Genomic DNA, 16,802 nt, shown 5'->3' on the forward strand with positions numbered 1-16,802 from the left:
GTTAACTTTCCCATTCAATAAACATAGCGCAGTTTGACGCTCCGAGCGGCAGCTGATCCCTGAGGAAGTAGCAGATGTAGTTTCTTTGGAGGCGCCACTGGACTCATCTCTCTACACACGTCCTCTCACCGTTCCCACCACCCCCCATAAGCTTGGGTTGTACTTGTCCAGAATGAGATCCACTGAAGTGAGAGAAATTAGTACGTGGTTGATTAGTTTTCCAAACATTAATTTTGCAATGTTATATTCTAGGCAAATACAGAAAAGCCCTCGTTAAATAAGTCTGAACAAGTCAACAGAAATGCTCTTTTATCGGACATCAACAAAGGAAAGAGGCTTAAGAAGGCTGTTACTAATGACAGGAGTGCCCCAGTACTGGACAGTAAGTACAGCAATTGTTCTTAGTTTAGGACCTACAGCATAGCTGTCACAATTCTAATTGTTCTAAGTATCAGTGGTGTAACTACGGGGGGCACAGGGGGCCCTGCCAGCTGAAGCGTTAATTCCAGCACTGGTTTCTGGCGGCGCCACCGCATTTCCTGCCCTACTCTCTCTTCCTCTTACATCTGGCACGCTCATTTTAGTGAAATTGAGCATGCGCACATTCTCAATTTCATTAAAACGAGCATGCTGGACAGGACATGAGGGGAAGAGAGAGCAGGGCAGGAAATGCGGTGGTGACGCCGGAGACCAGCGATGGAAAAAGCGCTTCAGCTGGGGGGGGGGGGGGGGTTGGGGACCCCCTCCAGCCAAAACCTGCTGAAAACCTGAACCACAGATGGTACTGTAGTTTGTTTCCAATGTTTTGCCACCCAAATCCGAGCCGCTGTGTAAACATGAGGTAAGAATTGGTGAAGTTCCTTCTTTATTCCCAGCTGCCGCACATTCAAAAGGCAGGTATCTGGTTTAATGGCGGGAAGCCCTGGTCTACATTGCAGGAGTTGAGAATGAAGAGCAGTCCAAAAGTTATGAATGATAGGACATGACCACCATATATGCCAAAAAGTGCCTGGTTCCCCGCATTGACACCAGCAAGTTGTTGATCCCATCTTAAAGATTTGTGACAATCTATGTGGGGTGAAGTACCACTGATATAACATCTTATCTCTCCTGCCTACTTTAATTGTTTTAAATATTGCCTGGATGGAGGCTAATTCTGTAAGGAGGCACTAGGAAAGCGCTTATTTGAAGCCTATTCTGTAAATAAAAGTAGTTGCCTATTTTTCTCCATAGAATTCCAACGTAAGTAGCCTATATTGAAGGCACAGACACTTAGCCAAGAAACTGGTGTAACTGCACTTGCTTAGATGGCACAAGACCGCCTGTTGGTTGAGATTTTATGGTCTACATGTGTAAATATGTGTCCAGCTCACCCACAAAGTACACACCAACAATCTAGGCACAGAATACCTTTTAGCCAGGAACTGCTCATTTACATGTGTGTGTGTGTTCATGTATGCATGTGACTAGAATGCCAGCATTTACGCACAGTCTTGCGGCCTAAAGACTAGGTGGCTCAGTGTAAAATGACCCTTAAACTGGACGGACTCTAGTCCTTGGCTTACTATCTAGTCAACACCAACATACAAGACACATGACAAAGAACAAGAGGCACTAAATTAAGATGACAAGGCCCTGTGTGAGAAAATTTAAAGTAAGTAGTTAAGTGGGGTTAAATTGAAGAGTTTAGATAGTATCATCAGATGTGAATGTGGGAGTTAAGCAAGGATCACTTTATCAAATTGGGCAAAACTATAAGATCAAATTGTTGTTCCACAAAACAATCTATATAAGAACCAGAATGTAGAGTGTGTAGGAGAGGGGAAGTACAGGGGACAGTGGATGGGATTTTGATATACTGCCTTTCTGTGGTTACAATCAAAGTACTTATGTTGTACCTGGGGCAGTGGAGGGTTAAGTGACTTGGCCAGAGTCACAAAGATCTGCAGTGGGAATGGAACCCATTCTCAGGCTGCCAGAGTCAGGTTTAATGTTCATTGCCCATAGTTGTTAGATGCAGACATCAGATATTTTGCTTATAAAACTGGTAGATAGGAGAGAGAGGCCCAGCTCTCAGGAAGAATTAAACCATACATAGACCAGATTTGGGTTGCACAAGGAGCTTCTAACTAGTCCAAGTGAGGAAAGACATCTGAAAAGCAGCAAAGGTTTAGATAGCAGACAATATAAGCTGATAGCCTTTCAGTTTCAAACTTTATTTTTCTAAATTGTTCATTGTGAGTGAGAATCTGTTTGGAGGGGACGAGCTACAGTAGAAAGGGAAAAAAACATAAAACTTCCATTTAATCTGTAAATATCATATGTTTGCAAATAGCATAAAATTTTCAAAAATGTCTGAAAGTTTTCTTCCTTTTTCATTAACACTTCCTGATTATTGCTTGAACTGCCTCATTCCTCTTCACTTGGTTAAGGCGGCCAAGGAACTTCTCACTAGCAGATGTTTAGTTCATAAACTAAGAAGTACAGAAATGTACAAGCTCTTCTGAGGTTCACCTAGAACACCTAACTCCACCTGAAGTCCAAGAAGCACAATGTTCCAGGACTCTTTGCATGGGTGCTTTTTACATTGGGACTTCAAATCAATTTTCACATACTTTGCTTTTCAAACTTGCTGTGGGTATATGTACTTGCAGGCATTTGCCCCTGCTTTTTATGTAGATATTTTTTAATGGAATATTAAATAGATATTTAATATGCATAGATTTGAAAATATAATCTGTGCACACACTTCTGCTGAGACCACTACCTCTGTGTGTCTAAAGTAGAGGTGTGCATGGGGATATAATCTGGTCCAACAACAAAAGAGCACAATGGGCCTCAAGAATTGGTATGAGGAACAAATTTATTAAGAGACCTGACATAGGCCATGTTTTGGCTGTATGCCTATGTCAGGGGTCGTCTATGTACAGTGGTGGAAATAAGTATTTGATCCCTTGCTGATTTTGTAAGTTTGCCCACTGACAAAGACATGAGCAGCCCATAATTGAAGGGTAGGTTATTGGTAACAGTGAGAGATAGCACATCACAAATTAAATCCGGAAAATCACATTGTGGAAAGTATATGAATTTATTTGCATTCTGCAGAGGGAAATAAGTATTTAATCCCTCTGGCAAACAAGACCTAATACTTGGTGGCAAAACCCTTGTTGGCAAGCACAGCGGTCAGACGTCTTCTGTAGTTGATGATGAGGTTTGCACACATGTCAGGAGGAATTTTGGTCCACTCCTCTTTGCAGATCATCTCTAAATCATTAAGAGTTCTGGGCTGTCGCTTGGCAACTCGCAGCTTCAGCTCCCTCCATAAGTTTTCAATGGGATTAAGGTCTGGTGATTGGCTAGGCCACTCCATGACCCTAATGTGCTTCTTCCTGAGCCACTCCTTTGTTGCCTTGGCTGTATGTTTTGGGTCATTGTCGTGCTGGAAGACCCAGCCACGACCCATTTTTAAGGCCCTGGCGGAGGGAAGGAGGTTGTCACTCAGAATTGTACGGTACATGGCCCCATCCATTCTCCCATTGATGCGGTGAAGTAGTCCTGTGCCCTTAGCAGAGAAACACCCCCAAAACATAACATTTCCACCTCCATGCTTGACAGTGGGGACGGTGTTCTTTGGGTCATAGGCAGCATTTCTCTTCCTCCAAACACGGCGAGTTGAGTTCATGCCAAAGAGCTCAATTTTTGTCTCATCTGACCACAGCACCTTCTCCCAATCACTCTCGGCATCATCCAGGTGTTCACGGGCAAACTTCAGACGGGCCGTCACATGTGCCTTCCGGAGCAGGGGGACCTTGCGGGCACTGCAGGATTGCAATCCGTTATGTCGTAATGTGTTACCAATGGTTTTCGTGGTGACAGTGGTCCCAGCTGCCTTGAGATCATTGACAAGTTCCCCCCTTGTAGTTGTAGGCTGATTTCTAACCTTCCTCATGATCAAGGATACCCCACGAGGTGAGATTTTGCGTGGAGCCCCAGATCTTTGTCGATTGACAGTCATTTTGTACTTCTTCCATTTTCTTACTATGGCACCAACAGTTGTCTCCTTCTCGCCCAGCGTCTTACTGATGGTTTTGTAGCCCATTCCAGCCTTGTGCAGGTGTATGATCTTGTCCCTGACATCCTTAGACAGCTCCTTGCTCTTGGCCATTTTGTAGAGGTTAGAGTCTGACTGATTCACTGAGTCTGTGCATAAGTACATAAGTAGTGCCATACTGGGAAAGACCAAAGGTCCATCTAGCCCAGCATCCTGTCACCGACAGTGGCCAATCCAGGTCAAGGGCACCTGGCACGCTCCCCAAACGTAAAAACATTCCAGACAAGTTATACCTAAAAATGAGGAATTTTTCCAGTCCATTTAATAGCGGTCTATGGACTTGTCCTTTAGGAATCTATCTAACCCCTTTTTAAACTCCGTCAAGCTAACCGCCCGTACCACGTTCTCCGGCAATGAATTCCAGAGTCTAATTACACGTTGGGTGAAGAAAAATTTTCTCCGATTCGTTTTAAATTTACCACACTGTAGCTTCAACTCATGCCCTCTAGTCCTAGTATTTTTGGATAGCGTGAACAGTCGCTTCACATCCACCCGATCCATTCCACTCATTATTTTATACACTTCTATCATATCTCCCCTCAGCCGTCTCTTCTCCAAGCTGAAAAGCCCTAGCCTTCTCAGCCTCTCTTCATAGGAAAGTCGTCCCATCCCCACTATCATTTTCGTCGCCCTTCGCTGTACCTTTTCCAATTCTACTATATCTTTTTTGAGATACGGAGACCAGTACTGAACACAATACTCCAGGTGCGGTCGCACCATGGAGCGATACAACGGCATTATAACATCCGCACACCTGGACTCCATACCCTTCTTAATAACACCCAACATTCTATTCGCTTTCCTAGCCGCAGCAGCACACTGAGCAGAAGGTTTCAGCGTATCATCGACGACGACACCCAGATCCCTTTCTTGATCCGTAACTCCTAACGCGGAACCTTGCAAGACGTAGCTATAATTCGGGTTCCTCTTACCCACATGCATCACTTTGCACTTGTCAACATTGAACTTCATCTGCCACTTGCACGCCCATTCTCCCAGTCTCGCAAGGTCCTCCTGTAATCGTTCACATTCCTCCTGCGACTTGACGACCCAGAATAATTTTGTGTCATCGGCGAATTTAATTACCTCACTAGTTATTCCCATCTCTAGGTCATTTATAAATACATTAAAAAGCAACGGACCCAGCACAGACCCCTGCGGGACCCCACTAACTACCCTCCTCCACTGAGAATACTGGCCACGCAATCCTACTCTCTGCTTCCTATCTTTCAACCAGTTCTTAATCCATAATAATACCCTACCTCCGATTCCATGACTCTGCAATTAATTCAGGAGTCTTTTGTGCGGCACTTTGTCAAACGCCTTCTGAAAATCCAGATATACAATATCAACCGGCTCCCCATTGTCCACATGTTTGCTTACCCCCTCAAAAAAATGCATTAGATTGGTGAGGCAAGACTTCCCTTCACTAAATCCGTGCTGACTTTGTCTCATCAGTCCATGTTTTTGTATATGCTCTGCAATTTTATTCTTAATAATAGCCTCCACCATCTTGCCCGGCACCGACGTCAGACTCACCGGTCTATAATTTCCCGGATCTCCTCTGGAACCTTTCTTAAAAATCGGAGTAACATTGGCTACCCTCCAGTCTTCCGGTATTACACTCGATTTTAGGGACAGATTGCATATTTCTAACAGTAGCTCCGCAAGTTCATTTTTTAGTTCTATTAATACTCTGGGATGAATACCATCAGGTCCCGGTGATTTACTACTCTTCAGCTTGCTGAACTGACCCATTACATCCTCCAAGGTTACAGAGAATTTGTTTAGTTTCTCCGACTCCCCCGCTTCAAATATTCTTTCCGGCACCGGTGTCCCCCCCAAATCCTCCTCGGTGAAGACCGAAGCAAAGAATTCATTTAATTTCTCCGCTACGGCTTTGTCCTCCTTGATCGCCCCTTTAACACCAGGTGTCTTTCATACAGGTGACCATTGCCGACAGCTGTCTGTCATGCAGGTAACGAGTTGATTTGGAGCATCTACCTGGTCTGTAGGGGCCAGATCTCTTACTGGTTGGTGGGGGATCAAATACTTATTTCCCTCTGCAGAATGCAAATAAATTCATATACTTTCCACAATGTGATTTTCCGGATTTAATTTGTGATGTGCTATCTCTCACTGTTACCAATAACCTACCCTTCAATTATGGGCTGCTCATGTCTTTGTCAGTGGGCAAACTTACAAAATCAGCAAGGGATCAAATACTTATTTCCACCACTGTAATTGTTCCAGCTCATATGAATTTGTAGAACACAGTCATTAATTATAATCCAGCTTGTACTCACATTGAGCCAAAGACTTTAAAATAGCTTATGTTTGGCATCTTCACACCCGAGCTGCACAAATGTGTGTCCCGCAAGAAAAAGCAGACCTTGATGCAGCAGTAGTGCCCATCCCCTCACCATCACTAGTCAATTTTTTTCTGTCCCCACCCTATCCCCATCATATTGCTACAGGCCCCTCACCATCCCCAGTCAATTCTTTCCCATCCCCTTACCCAACCCACATTTAAAAGATCTTGTAAATTCAAACAACACATAAAATGCATATATATAGACTGCAGATATCTTGAAAACATTACTGGCTGGTGCTTCCTCAGAGGCAACCTTCAGAACAATTGATTTAATGTAATAAGGGATACTTGTAGTAATCCTGTGTGGTTTCTGAATTTGGATTTGAACTTTTATATTTATGTAGTTGTCTTTCCAACTTCACGCTCAAGGTGAAGTATAATCTCATGCACTCCTATCCTGGTATGATATGTTTAATTCTGTCTATTGTCTGTATAAAGTGGCTATGCTTTTAAATGACAGGTGACATAAAATTTTGTTTAAAAAATAAAGTCCTCCAATCCTCGAGGGCCACAAACTAGTTGTCAAGATACTCCTAACAAATCTGCATATGACATTTGCATACCCACTGCCTCCATCATTTGCAGATCTCTCTCTCTTGGAAACATGACCAGTGTACAGCCATTAAGGACTGTGGATTAATTTCCCCGCTGTAGTGGGAGCAGTATGGATAAGCTAGGCTGATACAAAAGCTGCCCAACTAGGACTCCTTCATTTTCAAGCATTGTACATGAGCTGTGATTTTCCTTGCAACATATCTGTTCTCCACAGTCATGTAATGCACAGAACCACAGGAATGCAAATGGCTATTCTGTGGACTATGAATAGGTCATGTGAATCCCTTTGGGGTAATAGGCAGCACCTCTCATCAGTTAAATATACTGCTTATTTTGTTCATATGTTAACATTTTTATAACATTTTTTGTGTATTTGTATTTTGACAGCTCCTAAGAAATCCAGTGGTGGTAGTATTGGCGGCGGCGGTGGTGGTGGTGGTGGTGGTGGTGGTGGTGGAGGTGGCAGCAGCAGTTATGGTGGAGGTGGACCAGCAGGTTTGGGAGGATTATTTCAAGGAGGCATGCCAAAACTTCGATCTGCAGCAAGCCGAGACAATGGCAAGTTCTTTCCCACTGGTTTTATACTCGATGGAATTTCCCCTATTCTGATGGGCACCAGCTGTTCCCTTTTTTTCCAGTTTGTTTTCTGAAAAGAAGCAGTGTTTTGTCTGCAGTCATCTGTGCCCTGTTACTGTCTGCTGACACTATGTTGTGACATTCCGACAAACTGTCTCTGCACTCTTGATTTTCACAAGGACCCTTTAGTAAAGGGTGCTAAGGCCTCAGTGTGGGGTTAGTGCATGAGAACAGACTCCTGCAAAACAGGTTAAAGTATTTTGCGATGTTTTGCCTGTTAGCATGCGGTACCCGCACATTATTATTATAATTATTATTTGTTACATTTGTATCCCACATTTTCCCACCTTTTGCAGGCTCAATGTGGCTTACATATAACCATTAACGGCGTTAGCCGATTACGGTCTGAACAAATACATGGTATGAATGAATACAAAGTGATATTGTGGTAGAATAAGGTACATGTATGGTAGGTACAGTTGGGGGGGAACTTAGAAAGGGAAAGGGGGAAGAAGAGTCACATAATGTCCGTTACGGTCTTTGGTTACATTGCGTCACAGGTAACCAGGTATTTTTATGTTGGGTCGGTAGAGTATGCTCTTCTGAACAGGTCTGTCTTTAGTGCTTTCCGAAAATTTAGGTGGCCGAGTGTAGTTTTTACTGCTTTTGGCAATGCGTTCCATAGTTGTGCGCTTAGGTAGGAAAAGCTGGTTGCATAGGTGCATTTGTATTTGAGTCATTTGCTGCTTGGGTAGTGAAGGTTTAGGTATGATTGTGCAGATTTTGTGGAGTTTCTGGTTGGCAGGTCGATGAGGTCTGTTATGTATCCCGGTGCCTTGCCATAAATAATTTTATGAACAGTCGTGCAGATTTTGATACGTTCTTTGATTGGTAGCCAGTGCAATTTTTCTCTGAGTGGTTTGACGCTGTCAAAACGTGTTTTTCCAAATATAAGCCTGTGTAGTTTTAAAAATATTTTTGTAGGGGGCATGTCGTGGGTAGAGAATGAGCGTTCCTGATGAACATTCACTGAATGAATTATACAGTTATTGCAGCAAGCACTTAGTGCCCCCCTAAATTTGAGGCAGTAAGTGCTCCTATGTTAACTGCATGCAGGTGCCACATGCTAATAACAACATTAGTGCATGACCTGCATTTTTTTTTTTTTAATCTCCCCCCCCCCCCCCCCCCATAATTACTGCATTAAACCTGGGCTTAGTGTGCGGGGAAAGTCCCATGTTAAAATGGGTTAAGCCCAGATTTCACTGCACTTTAGTAAACAGGCCCCACAGTGTTCAAAAGCAGACAATAAGATAGATTAGAAAATAAAACCTGCCGCTGTTGCAGGGTCCAAGAGAAGAAATGCACTTGTTGTATGAGTGTTGCATTCATTGGGCCGATAGTCAGACCACAGAAGTTAGCTAGGTTGACTCCCGCGGCAGTGATGAGCCCGGATATTCATTTTTGGTAACAGACATTGAATATCCGGGTGTTCTTTGGCCAGCTGACCAGTTTAAACCAGACAAAGATATTCCAGCACCTAATGTGGCCACCAGACATCGCTGGTGATGCGATCAATATCGGCAGATAGCTGGTTATATCGCACGATATATCCGGTTATCTACTAAGCACTAACCAGCAATATTCAGTGGGAGATAACTGGCTGTCTCCCACTGAATATTACCAGATAGCCGGTTAAGTGCCATTTAACCAGCCAGGAGCCGTTCCTGGCCGGTTAAATGGTTTCAAATATTGGGTGGATTGTGTTTAATGCCCCTGGATGGCCTTGCAAGTTTTCATGCCATCCAGGCCCTAGAAACCTGCAGCCATGCCTTTGCTCTGCTGCCATTTTGGACTAAGCCATGACATTGTTGGGATCCGGTTTGGGTGAAAGTTGCTATATAAAACAAAAACCACAGATGCTGCATTCTTATTAAGGCTTCTTCCTAGTGGCTAAGTAACGGTGATTTTATTTTTAACATTTTCAAGCTTTCTGTTGGGGAGTAACTTCTGAGGGGAGGGGCAGACTTGGTTTCCCTGCATCATGTGGTTAATCCAATCAATCCACACACAAGCAAAAGGGTACTCCAATGGGTGGCAAGCAAAGTCTGAAATACCAGTGTTTAAGATTATTATTATAAATATAATATGGTAGGACTAACATTCTTATTTCAGTTTGATAATCTGCTTACATATCTACCATGAAGTCTTGAAGTGGAACGTAATAAAAACAAACTTTTATTTCTATGCTGTCTATACATAGCAGTTTTAATCTATTTTGATGACACGATAATGAAAACCAGGGGCGTAGCTACGGGTGGGCCCAGGCCCACCCAATCTCTGCTTAGGCCCACTCAGTTTTCCCTGCTCCTCCAATCAGTGCAAGCCAACCTTTAGCCCCGCAGCCGAAAGAGCAGCTCTTCTCCAGCATCGCGGCACCAGGTATCGCCCCCCCCGTCCCCCGAGCCTTCAAATCCCCTGGTCGCCTCAGGAGAAAGCAGTACACACGCTGCTTTACACCTGCCCCGAGAACGAAGCTTTTTTTTCTCCTTCAACTTCCCTTCCTGTTCCCGTGTAGGCGGGAAGTTGTAGGAGAGAGAAGGGCTTCCAGGCAGGGACAGGTCTAAAGCAGTGTTTGTACTGCTTTCTCAATGAAGCTGCGGGGCGACTAGGGGGAGGGGATGATACCAGGCAGCACGGGGCTGGAGGGAGAGAAAGAATGGCCACAAATTCTTGGTTTCACCTGTGCTGGAGGAGCGGAGGCAGCTACAGTCTCTGCAGCAGAGCTGGGTTCCTGGTTCACAGACATGTCCGAGCCGCAGCACAGAGGTGAGAGAGCACATTTGCATGACACTGTTAGACTCTAAGAGATTCAGTCTCTCATAACTCTGCTCTCTGGCTGATCAGGGCAATGAACTCAACAGCTAATTGCAACTTGAAATGTTTTATTTCAATTCAATGTGGGCAGTGATTTACTTTCAATCAGCAGTGCCAGCGCTGCCTTCACATGTTTTCTTTTTCCTGTGCTGCAAAGAATGTACCCAGAACAGTGAAAAAGCAGGTTGTCGATGTGGGGGAGGGATCAGGTCAGAGGGACAGCCCTGGGGTTAACTCTTTGTCTCTCTCCAGCATAGGAGGGGAGATGGCAGGGAGAGTGGCTTAGTATTAGTTTAAATAGACTGAAGCATGTATGGTAAATCATTTCAATTTTCAACTGATCTTTCCACGTAGGTGGGAGCACAAATTACATTAGGCCGTCTGTGTACCAGGATTCTATGATAGAATATTAGCATAAGCTGGCATTATGGACCTGTATTTAGGTGCATCCACTTATACCATGTCAGTGCATGAGCCTCAACACGGCACTTTAGCGCATAGTTTACAAAATTGTGTATGATATGTTGGACACTCCCATGCCCTGCCCAGGGCTGCTGAGGGGGGGGGGGTGACAAAATTCCCCAGGCCCAGCCTCCAAGGAGGGCCCGTGCTGAGATCTATGTCTCTCCTGCTCCTGCCAGGACCCGGGTGATGGCGTTAATGTGATAATCCGGTCCCGGCACACAGGAACAGGAAAGAGACAGACCACGGCGCCGGGACCCCCGGAAGGCTGTCAGACTGTGCGTTGTTTTTAAGGCAATCGGCAATGCATTCCAACGTTGCGTGCAGATGTAGGAGAAGCTGGATGCATATAATGATTTGTATTTAAGTCCCTTACAGTTAGGGTAATGGAGGTTTTAAAAAGTACGTGAGGAACTTTTTGTGTTTCTTGCTGGTATGTCTATAAGGTCTGAAATATACGTCGGGGCCTCTCCATGGATGATTTTATGAGCCAGGGTGCAGATTTTGAATGTAATTCGGTCTGTTAGTGGGAGCCAATGTAATTTGTTTCTAAGGGTACTGGCGCTTTCATATTTCGCTTTTCCAAATATGAGTCTGGCTGATGCTGGGGTGTGTGTGGGGGGGGTATGGTAGAGATGAGAAGGGCTGATGCCGAGCTACAGCGTTGGATGAAGGGGTAGGGAAGCAAAGTTTGAAGGATATCATTTCTGAAATTATACTGTAGGATCCTGTCATGTGTTGATATGTTTGCCATTATAGTAGACTTACACCTGGTCAAGTTTAAGATGTGCGACAGTGTAAACTATATTTTAAAATATTGGTTTTTCCATATGTTGATGCTGGGCATACTACTTAGAAAACCATCATCAAGTGCATTCTAATGCATTATTTTGTAGCAAGAAACACTACTCACGCCTATATACACAGTGCCCACCCATATTAGCTCTGGGCCCACCCAAAATGTTAGGTCTGGCTACGCCACTGATGAAAACACTTCCAATAATATATGTATACAGCAAGTCAGATAGCATACACAAGAACAGTAGCATGGTAAAATCTGTCATAAAACTTCTTACTCTCCCTCCCCCCCCCCCCCCCCCATGGCCATCTCTACCCTCTATTCCATCAGTGAAAAATCCCTTCCCCCCCCCCCCCCCCCACCAGAAGACAATACCAGCATGAGTAGGGGAAGCGCTAGTACTTATGGCTCCCCTCACCTAGTGTCAAATCTCAAATCACCAATCTCTAGCCACCAGTTCTGGAGTCCCACACTTTAATCTATTTTTAAATAAACAGTAAGCAAAGGTGGAACTGGTGGTTTTTTTTGGAAAATGTGGTTCCTATGAAATATTTCTGGCCCGGTTCCCCAAGGAGTAAAGCCAAATCTACTACCAGCAGGTGTTCTTGTATAAGTCTCTGGTGAGGCCCCATTTAGAATACTGTGTGCAATTCTGGAAACCACATCTACAAAAAGATATAGAAAGGATGGAGTTGGTCCAGAGGGCGGCTACAAAATTGGTCAATGGTCTCTTGTCGCAAAGCATATGGGAACAGACTTAAGGCTCTCAATATGTATACATTAGAAGAAAGGCGGGAGAGAGGGGATATGATAGAGACGTTCAAATACCTCTGTGGCTTTAATGTACAGGAGGTGAGCCTCTTTCAAATGAAGGAAAACTGAGGAATGAGGGGGCATAGGATGAAGTTAAGAGGTTATAGGCTCAGGAATAATCTGAGGAAGTACTTTTTCAAGGAAAGGGTGGTGGATGTGTGGAATCACCTCCTGGTGGAAGTGGTGGAGTCCAGGACTGTGTCTGGATTTAGGAAAGCATGGGACAGGCAAGTGCGATCTCTTAGGGAGAGGAAGAGATAGTGGTTGCTGTGGATGGGCCATTTGGTTCTTATCTACTGTCAACCAGGTGCATAGCCAGACTTTGGCAGGAAGGGGGGTCCAGAGCCCGAGGTGAGGGGGCACATTTTTACCCCCCCCCCCCTTCCCACCACCGCCAACCCTCCCCCGCCACCGCCGTCAGGTACCTTTGCTGGCGGGGGTCCCCAACCCTCGCCAGCCAAATTCCACTTCAGCGCCGGTCTCCGGCACATTGCTGATCTGGAAGGATTCTGTTTCAGTGAGTCCTCCTGATGTCCTGCACGTAGGAACTTGATATACCGCCTTTCTGTGGTTTTTTGCAACTACATTCAAAGCAGTTTATATAGTCCCATTCCCTTTCCCCTTACCTTCTTTCCCTGATCCTCACCAAGACTCATGGCTCTATATAGAAGACTGACACATACACCCTCCCTCTCCCCCCTCCTGGTATATCACTAGGGGTTAGAGCCCTCCATGTTTGGACCCAGAGCCAATAGGGCAGAAACAGAAGAGAACCACTCCTATCTCATCCTACTAGTCTACCAGAGATCACAAAGCATTACCTTTTTCCAGTTATACTGCTCTTATCAAGTTTGTCATACCACTTTATGATGTATTTTACTTGCAGTTAAATGTACATGATTACTATCTTTTTCTAATTCCCATGTAAGCCATATTGAACCTGAGTTCCTCGTGTCATACTTACATATGTTGTAAAAGCTGGGCCTCACCAGGAATTCACTTTGTGTTGCTGCTGCTGCTTCTTTAAAATGGCTGCTGAGAATGGAAGTCTTGCAAGGCCACCGTTTGAAGTCTCGGCAGCCATTTTAAAGAAGCAGCAGCAAATGCATCAATGGCAGAGGGCAGGAAAGAGTGGGGATCTTTTTTGCCCAAAGAGGCCACTAGATCACCAGGGTGCATTGAAGTACATTGAGAGAGGACACCCTGACTCTGTGCTGGAGGGGGAGGTGGATGGATGGGAGGGGGCTGTAAAAAGGGTGGATGGAATGTGGGTGCAGGGATGAAGGGGTGCTGGAAAAAAGATTGGTAAGGGGGATGTACATGGAGGGGGGAAGGGAAAAGGGAAATAGAGCATATGGGATAGAAGGGGATAGAGAGGAGAAGAAAGGGGGATATGCTGCTCATGGATGTTTGCTTTTTTGAAAATGTACATCTTTTTTAATTTTGTATTTTGCAGAGTACGGGAGAAAATGCATATATGTTACTTTTCCCAGTATTTTCACTGCTTGTAGAATCTTAGTAGGGGGCAGTGAAGGTGACTGTGCAGTGGGGTGCAATGTGGTGGGGCTGGGCAAGCCAGTTGTAGGGATGGAGAGATTACTTGCGGTGGGGATGGGCAAGGACGGGTTAGATTCAGGTAGGGACAGGTTAGATTTCCGTCTCCATGCAATTCTCTAAAAGGGAGACAGAGTTTACTTGCCAAGAGATTCAAGGTTTAAACATTTAAGCTAGTATTCTGTAGGGTGTTGGGATGTCGTTATAAAATAGATACTCCCTGCACAGCACTGGGGTGCCTAAATGGAAATGCCCTCTTATGGAATTACCCCCCGTGATGGTTAATTGATAAGAAGTTTACTTATTAGTACCAAATAGACAGACATCTTTACAGTATGTTTTTCTGGGCCACATTACTGTTTGTTTTTCCGTGGTATTGAAGAGCCCATTGTTGTGAACTCCATTAATATTATCTTCTTGTTTTTTTTAAAGACTCTGGAGGAAGCAGACCTCCAATTCTACCCCCTGGAGGAAAAACAACATCTCCTAGACCATTCACATCTTCAGCTGGAGCACCAAAGGGGCCAGGACCAGCACTGGGGACAAGAAGTAGTGCTGCTGAACCACAAAGAAACAGAATGCCACCACCTCCAAGACCAGATTTTGGTTCCAAACCTGATGGAGCACCTCCCCCTCCAGTGCCAAATACTCCAAGACCTCTTCCATCAAGTCAGCACAACAGAGGCCCTCTCCCTCTACCAGGAGGAACTCGCCAAGCCAGTGCAGCACCTGCAACTCCATCTTTCCTATCAGGCCGAAATCCAGGATTGGGAGGACCTACTCGTCAGATTTCTCTATCATCTCCTGTTCCTTTCATGAATAGACCACCCCTTCCTCCTTTACATGGCAAACCAACAGATGACCGACCTCCACCTCTTCCAGGTGGCGGCAGACCATCACTCAACAGAGATGTTCCTCCACCTCCAATACCTCAAACAATAAACCACCTGTTCCTTCCACACCACGGCCACCTCCTACTTCTCAGGCTGTTGCTCCTCCACCGCCACCCCCTAACAGGCCAGGCCCACCTCCAGTCCCTCCTACATCCAGCGGAAATGAAGAAATGCCTCGACTTACTCAGAGGAATGCCTCCTTAATCGGTCTTTCTCCATCTGCCTCCCCAGTGACTGGTCGTTCTGGGCCTCTTCCTCCTCCACCTCCAGTTGAGAGGCCACTTCCACCAGTAAGGGATCCTCCGGGTAGATCAGGTATGGGATGTTTTGAACAAACTGTACATATTGATTGTGTATATATGTGTGTGTTTGGTTTTTTGTTCAGCAACAGCATGTGAATCAAAAGTAGGATGTCTGCTAGCCTCCACTGAAGTGAAGCTGTGTCCCCACATTGGCCTTTTCTCATGTGAGGTAGAAGCAAAATGGCTGATGGATGGTACTGCAAACAACGATGGGCTTCTGTTCAAACCAGTTTTCTCCCAATCCATGTATGTTTCCAATCCTTTTTAAAACAAAGCCTTGCTATGAACCACAGCACCTAAACCAACCTCCTTATATATAACTTTTCCAGAATTGTCCAAAGTGGCTAGAGGCACTACCTTCATATCCCTCTCAAATGATTATTTAGAATCTGATGGTTCAGTGTTTTATCTGAATTCCTGGGGGCTGATATTCAGACCGCGGGAGGCAGTCTGGCTTACTCCTGCAGTCAGCGGTGAGACCGGATATTCCATGCCAGGCCGTTTCCAGTGACTGTCATTGAATATCTAGTTTATTTTTGGCCGGTTTAAATTTAACTGGCCAAGCCAATGTTCCGTACTGGCCAGTTGAGTTTAAACTGACCAAAGATAGGCCTGCTATTTCAGTGGCCCAACTTAGCCAGTGATGCACTGAATATTAGCAGATAGCTAGTTATATTGCGCAATATAACTGGTTAGTCGCTAAGCGCTGACCAACAGGGGCGGACTAACCATTCGGGCAACTGGGTAGTGCCAAAAGGCCCAGAGGCTCTAGGGGACCCAGAGGCTCTGCCTGGATGCCCAGGGCACCGCTGGTGATCTAGTGGCCTTTGCAGGGGGGAACATGTTCTTTCCTTCCCGGTCTGCTGCTATTCCCCCCACCACCACCACCACCACCCGGCACCACTGTATTTTAAAAATGGCGGCCAAGACTCCCTGCAGAAGTCTCAGCCACCACTTTGAAAACACGGCGGCGCCAGCATGCGGGTAAATAGCGGCAGTGCAGCAGGCATGAAAGGACATCCCCCCCCCCCCCCGCAGAGACCACCAGGACCCCTTAGGTAGTGGGGGCGTCGGCGGGGGGGGGGGGGTGTTGGGCAGTGGCACCACCCTCAGTCCACCCCTGCTAACCGGGAATATTCTGCAGGAGATAGCTGGCTTTATCCACTGAATAGTCACAGAAAGCCAGTTAAGTGCTGTTTAATCCCCCTGGCTAGTTAAATAATGCAGACTATCAGGGGGCTGGTGTCTTATAGATGAGAATAGCCTTTAAATAACCCTGCTCCTTATGTAGGGACTTGATTCTGTCAGTATAATTCAAAGCTGTTGTCCGTTTGAACGGACTTTTCTTTTTGCAGGGTGAAAGTAAGGAGAATGCCCTCCTGAAGTACATTGATAACTTGTGCTTACTTTGAATGTTTTATGGAGGAGTAGCCTAGTGGTTAGTGCAGTGGATTTTGATCCTGGAGAACTGAGTTTGATTCCCACT

At 45.3% G+C, this 16,802-nt stretch overlaps 1 protein-coding gene across 1 annotated transcript in view; it reads left to right on the top strand.

Annotated features, from left to right (window-relative positions):
- Nucleotides 1-16,802, top strand: part of WIPF1 (WAS/WASL interacting protein family member 1) — a 137,459-nt gene that overhangs the window by 111,812 nt on the left and 8,845 nt on the right. Inside the window, 4 exon segments of the mRNA XM_030210023.1 lie at nt 253-382; nt 7,428-7,598; nt 14,554-15,051; nt 15,054-15,329. Of these exon segments, the coding sequence (XP_030065883.1) occupies nt 253-382; nt 7,428-7,598; nt 14,554-15,051; nt 15,054-15,329 (1,075 nt within the window).

The sequence above is a fragment of the Microcaecilia unicolor genome, chromosome 7, assembly GCF_901765095.1.
Source record: "Microcaecilia unicolor chromosome 7, aMicUni1.1, whole genome shotgun sequence".
NCBI classification, from domain to species: Eukaryota; Metazoa; Chordata; class Amphibia; order Gymnophiona; family Siphonopidae; genus Microcaecilia; species Microcaecilia unicolor.